Here is a 6,637-nt window from a genome sequence, read left to right on the forward strand (position 1 = left end):
CACATTTAAACCAATTGTAATCAATGTTTGTGATTAGTGGCTATGTCTTCAGTCATCTTGATTTTTCTGCAAATACAAAGAATTAATGTGATCATGAAATCAAAACAAAAATTATTTGCATCATTGTGCAAACCGATCTCCACACAGTTACCTTCATCTGATGGTATATCCAGTCCAAGAAATAGGTGACGTTGCTATAAACACCTGGTTTGTTGTGGTCAGTGCAACTTTCTGGCCAAATGTTGTCCCCAACAAGCCACCATAAGCCATCTCTCTGCGTCACCAGAGGCCCACCGCTGTCAGTCTGAAAAACAAAACGCTGTCAAAATCCTCATTATCTCATGCTTACGTAACATCAATTGTTTGTTTTGTTTTAATTCTTTGCGTTCTTATGTATTTGTTGTAATGAAACATTGGAGTTATTTTTCTGAATTCTGATGACATTACCATCAATACCAATCCAAAATAACTGCTCTATTTGAAACGGTCAGTAAATATTTCATTTAAAAAATGCCACAATAACAAAAACAGAATGTTGGTTCTAAATATAATAACACTATAGTAAATAAAAGGTCATGCAGTATGTCAATACTGACGGTACATTTTAAGAGTTAAGGCCTGTGAATATATTTTATGGATAAAATGTGATTACAGTAAACCCTATTTTTGTGGTAACATTTCTTTTCATTAAGTTCACCATAGCTGTCAAAAACCCTCCAAAGACATGCTTTAAGTGAAAAAACAAACTTGATTCTGTATTCAAATGAATATTGTTTCAATTTTTTTTTCTGTGTAAAATATACTAAATATTTGACTCTCAAATTTTAATCTGCTTAGACTAGGACAGAATATTGTATTTTTAGAGTAAAATGTACTCTACATTTTTTCCTGTTAATGATATACTGTGTTTGACCTCAAATAAATGAAGGATCGAAAGAATAGATCTTTTTATTTCGATTTTAGACTGCAGAGATCTGAGAGAGCGACATTTCAGTTTTGATCTGTGCATCACAACCATCAAGTTAAAAGAACCACCAGTGTTGTGGTATATCAACTGGAACTGCATATATTGCAGCCCTCACTTTGCATGCGTCCGATCCAGTCTGCACCGCTTTGGCACACAGCATTTCCTTCGATATGAGTCCATTGTAAGCCGTGGAACCGTTGCATCCCGCGACATCCATGAGGGACACCTGAGCCTCCACCAGGTATGGAGAGTCTGAGGCACAACAGATATGTAAGTATGTCAATTTCATTTACCATCTCGAGTTATGCTATTCAAAAGTTCTGTCTCATTGATTACATTGAAGGGGAACTACAGTATTATGTAGAATTGACTTTTTAATTGCAAATATCCACATAGTTGGGTTTCTGGAGTGCATGCGCCCCCATTATGAGGGGAATTACAAAACAAATGTCGATTTATGAGCTGCCTATTTCTGACAATGTACCTGAGAGAACATTTCAGAATTCTGTGTCAGTTCGCCTGATTCACAAAAACACCCCCAAATTACTCTACACATGAGTGAAGGGATATGGTTAAAGTTAGTTGAATGGGAAAATATGCTTTAGGACCTGTAGGTGGCACTGTTGGTTTATATAAAGGGGCTGAATAAATCGCAAGTCAGTGTACTTTCAGCCCAATGTTGAACAGATAGTGTCATCTAAAGTTGCTAGACAGTCTTATACAGAGTACCTGAAAGTGATACTTAGGTTAAAATGGAACATCCATAGAAATTAAACACAAATGTCATCAGCATAGTATTATCTGAGAAGTCTTCAACTACATTTATTTCAGTATAGCCAGTAAAAGTTAAAGATGATATGTTTTTATTATTTTCTATTATATTTTTAAACTTTCACCAGTTGCTTATTGCCTTTTTGAAAATATCTGACCGTGAGATTGTAAAAGTCGCTAAACAAAGCAACAAAGTCGCTTGGTTTGCCAGCTTCGTCGGAGGGCCCAAGCGCCACCCTCAGTCATCATGAAAATTAAAGTCCAAATCTCCATCTGCATGTGACTCAATTACAACCGCCACAACTGAGTGATTTCAACCAAAGTCCACAAATGGATGTCAAGTGTTCTGTAATTTTCTCTTTATTTTGAATAGTCATGTTAACTCTTTGGAATCCTGACAAAAAAACACATGCATACATTTGTCCTTTAAGACAGTAAACATGGATGGCAACAAGCACTCTGACTGACTAAGCAAAAAAAAAGCAACTTGTGTAATTCCTCACCTCCACCATATCCTGTTGTCCAGCCGTTTAGTGGGAGCGAGATGTTTAGACCAACATTTGGGAGGCACACGGGACCAACGTTCCTGGAGGCTATCAAGGCAAATTCATACGGTGTATTAAAAATACATCATTTAGAAAATTCAATCGAATTTTTGAAAAAAGAAAAGACTCCAATTGAAGTCGATCAATAAACCGTCTTTCATATGAATTCATGTTTGATTTGCCTTTATGTAACCGTTAGCCTTTAACAGATTAATTTATGGCTTGTGTTTGGTAAATAATACATGGGAAGTGGACCTTAAATCACGTATTAAATTGCATTCCCAATACTGAGGAAAAAATTGCTATTTGATTATTTTTCAAAATTATTCAGCCCTAGCCCACATTAAGCGTTGTACTGTAGTTGTCGTGTTTTTCTTTGCTGAATTTATTGGTAAATTACACTCAGGTGGCCTGGTGGATAGTATGTCTAAAAGAACCCAAGATGAGCTTTGCGGCCTCATACCTGTGAAATGCAGCGCTTTGCTGAGCCTCATCAGAGCGATGTCATTTCTGTAATTAAATCTGTCGAAGCCTTCATGGGCAATGACACGGCTCACAGCGTGAGCGGGGTTGAAGAGAATTCCCAAAGGTTCCACAATCCCTGCATACACTGACCAGTCTCCAGGTCTGGGCGTCCTAGAAAGTAGACACAACACAGAGGAACAGATTGAAAGATACAATAGACGCCAACTACACTACAAGGACTCACATCATCGCACAATGGGCCGCTGTGACAATCCAGTAGGGGGAAATGATAGCACCTCCACAACGGTGGGAGCCTGCAAGGCGCAGGCTCACCTGCCATGGCCACGCTCCGAGGGAGGCCTGCTGGCCCCGAGAGGCCCTGCTGGAGTTTACTACTCCTGTACAATCTGAAGAGAGGAAGAAGCAGCTGAGAAACAATAAAGAAATCATTGAGATGTATAATTTATACTGCTTGTCGTCGTTAGTTTGAATACGACACGCTGTACCTGTACATCGTAGTGTCACCACAGTGTTGTTTGGGCAGAAATTGCTGCAGAAGGTAAAGAAAACAAGTTGCGATGCATTTAGGTTTTTTTTTCGGTGTTTAAGTTTAGCGTTCTCCCAACCTAAGAGTAAGCTGTTGCACTATGGGTACATGAGGGTCTGGGTTCGATTTCACCATCAAGAACGCATCGTTAGAGTGTGCCTGGTGTAGGCCTGATGTAATACTTGTGTGCCTGTTAAAGCAAATAAGAGGAAACACAACATGATTTAAACACATCCTTGGAGAGTGGAACGTGACACGCTCCACGTCTTCTTACCCGCTGTATCCAATGTCCCGGCAGCTTGCTTGGCCCAGGTGGGCTGTCCAGCCGTGAGAACAAACAGTCATCCATTGTTTGGTCTGAGTTGAGAAGATCTGAAGCAGGAAATTCGGGCCATGAAGCCTCACTGAACAGAGGAAGAAAGAAAAAAGCAGTTTGGGATTCAACCTATTTATATTAAGGGCATATTTTTAAAATGTGTATATAATTGGTTTGAATGAAAACGACCGAAAAGAAATATATTTCTCGTCCTAACCAGAAACTTTCTGGTTAGGACTTTCTTGACAAGAAAGTTTCTGGTTAGGACAAGAAGCATTTCTTTCTTTTTTTTTTCAAAAGGGTGTCTGGTTAGGACAGGAAACGTTTCTTTCTTTTTTTCAAAGAAAGTTTCTGGTTAGGATGAGAAAATAATCTTTTTTTTCCAAGAAGGTTTTTGTTTAGGACAAGAAACATTTATTTATTTATTTATTTTATTTTATTTTTTTCAAGAAAGTTTCTGGTTATGACAAGAAACATTTCTTTTTTTCCCCCATGTCACTTTAGAGGCTCTTTAGAAAATTACCGTATGTAAAAAAAAAAAAAATTTTAAGTAAAAAAGTTAAAGAGCATTCAATTCTAACAGTCACCATCAATCAAAATCATCACTTTCAAGCAAACAACATGGCCGAGAAGTCATTGTTTATCATAAAGAATGACTGCCGCACACACAGCTGAGGTAATGTGGCACCCTTGCCATCCCACTGAAAATTTTCTGACTCCGCCCTTGCCCCCATTTAACCTTGATTCAATTTCTAAATTTACCACAATGAGCTTCATCTTGGCCCGCGGGGCAGTTCTCCACCCCATCACACCACTGGGACTCCCACACACAACCTGTATTACCACCGCATGCTATTCCATGCACACAGGCGGAGGAATCTGCCAAAGAAAAAATGACAAAGGAGGGACTTGAAGTCATCAGACAAGTGTTTAATCCACTGAGGAGGAGGAGCTCACAAGTGCGTAGTGTACTTACAGTAATAGGCCAGAAGGATGCCCGCCAGCAACAAGAGGAGCAGCAAGCAGATCACACCAACCACACTACACTTGACACACCTCTGTTGGAAATCTCTCACAAAGCAAATGCGGTATGATTATTTCAAACACAAATTAAGACTTGGAATTTTCCATATAGGGTGACCTGGAAGGAGCTGAGCACAAGAGAAATATCACAATCAATCTACAGTTTTAAGAGCACATCATCAAAGAGATGGTGTGCACACTGTGCAACTGTTAATTATTTAAAAAAATATATATTTGTCCTCTTTAAAATGTGTTTTTGTGGCTTCTATTGAGTTATTTTTTGTTTGTTCATAACAGAAAACAAATGTGTGCTCACTTTCTTAAGCTAATGAGTGTGTGTTAAAAACAATTGTAATCGACATCTTTTTCTTCAATAAGTTGACATTTTAAATGCACTTTATGTAGATAGTGCTTATTTTAAATGATTTACTTTTGTTTAGAAATTCAATTTCTCAATATTTTTATATATCTTCAATGTACCTGTTAAAATGTGAACCTTTTCTTTTTACTCAACAAGTTTGGTTTATTATATCAAATAAAATGTGGTACATCAATAGAACGTCTATTTTGGTTTATGGTGAATGCATAGACCGACTAAACTACGGTATTTGTATTACTTGGAGAACTTATTATTTTTAAGGTGCTACTCACTGACCTAGAGCAGTGATTGCGATGCAGGCACAAAAAAATATTTAATTCAAATAATGAATCTCTTTTATCGTTCTATACCACTGAAGAGTAGTCGCCAGCAATAAAATAAAAATAAAATAAAGTCGGGTACCTTTTTGTTGCGTAGTCGTGAAGGTGATTTCAGGCAGCGACTTTGGGGCCAAATGATGAACATACTGAGGCTTCACTTCTGACCGGCTAGAAGGATGCATCCTGTCAATAGCCACCCACTGTAGCGTTCAGAGTAAAAGTTCAGACACGTGGCTCCTTCCTCATCTATTTGGTTCAACGCACAGCTTTTCAATTATTTTCTGTAACCCCCCCCAGCAAGAAGAAAAAAATTTGCGCCCCCACCCCACCACCCACTCTTCGCCGATTTCGTTGCAAAACAAACCTACACCGTAGGGTTAATATCACTGCGCACAATGGGCAATAAGAGCGCCACTGCCGACTACTGGAATGGATGTGCAATTGCACTTTATTGTAGTACGGCGGGAAAAAAAAGCACGTTCCCCAGGGTCACACACACCCCCCTCAGCATTCTTTAGATTGGCCCACCAAATACTTAAATTATCCTGTAGAATTAATTATTTTTTTATTACCTCGATTACTCTATTAAAAAATAAAAATTTTTGTTTGTATTCATTGATCGCTAAATATGCCACTTGATTTACGGTTACTAAAATATTAGCAAAATAGAGTATTAGACAAATATTTCAAATATAAGTTTCATTGAATTGGTTTGTAAAGCATAATGAAATTATAAAATTCAAATTAACTTAGCCTATCAGATCCATTTAAAGATGAACTTTTTTTCTTTTGAAGACTGAAGCGATCAGGTGTAACACAGAATTGATTCACAATTTCTAAGTATTAAATGGCAGATAACTGAACAGAGAGAGGACAAAAGGAGGGCGTTAGACACGTTAAGCGTCCAAACAGCATAAAGAGTATTTCTTTGATATAATTATATGCAAGTCACTATTTAAATCATTTTTAATAACTTACCGGATTGGTGCTCATTTCTATCTTCCTTAACAATGCGTCCGTCCTCTCAAGAATATTTTTCGGTCAAGATGGCATAAATGTTCCGAATTCAAATCAGTTTAAAACTAACCATAGCCATCCAATTCAAAGATGAAATAAGGGTTATTTTTGACCAGCGGCTACTTCTAAAAAAAAGTTCTCTCTCTAATGTCACTGCACTGTGTCTCCAGAGTGATCCAATGAGTGATGGTGAATCATTGTGGACACACCTCGTTTGCTTTCTGACATCTTCTAAAGTTTTCCACTAAAGCCCACAACAAGCAAAAATAAGCTTTGTTCGCTTGTTT

General features: G+C 37.9%; 1 protein-coding gene across 1 annotated transcript; it reads right to left on the reverse strand.

Annotated features, from left to right (window-relative positions):
* Positions 1–48: 48 nt before the first annotated feature.
* Positions 49–6,405, reverse strand: LOC148333560 (transmembrane protease serine 2-like). Its single transcript, XM_088301181.1, has 13 exons — positions 6,312–6,405; positions 5,416–5,533; positions 4,588–4,680; positions 4,374–4,490; positions 3,570–3,699; positions 3,375–3,485; positions 3,255–3,298; positions 2,993–3,155; positions 2,747–2,919; positions 2,242–2,331; positions 1,083–1,219; positions 152–304; positions 49–66 (listed from the first exon to the last, which is right to left on the reverse strand). The coding sequence occupies exons 1-13, from the start codon at positions 6,324–6,326 to the stop codon at positions 49–51; spliced, it is 1,362 nt and encodes a 453-aa protein (XP_088157307.1). The 5' UTR covers positions 6,327–6,405.
* Between the last annotated feature and the right edge of the window lie 232 nt (positions 6,406–6,637).

This window comes from Idiotropiscis lumnitzeri, chromosome 7 (assembly GCF_059441095.1).
Source record: "Idiotropiscis lumnitzeri isolate Australia: NSW breed Sydney's pygmy pipehorse chromosome 7, RoL_Ilum_1.0, whole genome shotgun sequence".
Taxonomy (NCBI): Eukaryota; Metazoa; Chordata; class Actinopteri; order Syngnathiformes; family Syngnathidae; genus Idiotropiscis; species Idiotropiscis lumnitzeri.

Coding starts and splice junctions, on each gene's coding strand:
- LOC148333560 (XM_088301181.1), bottom strand. Junction 4,681..5,415: donor CACGACTACGCAACAAAAAG/GTACCCGACTTT, acceptor GCTTTGTGAGAG/ATTTCCAACAGAGGTGTGTC. Junction 3,156..3,254: donor GGTGACACTACGATGTACAG/GTACAGCGTGTC, acceptor TCCTCTCTTCAG/ATTGTACAGGAGTAGTAAAC.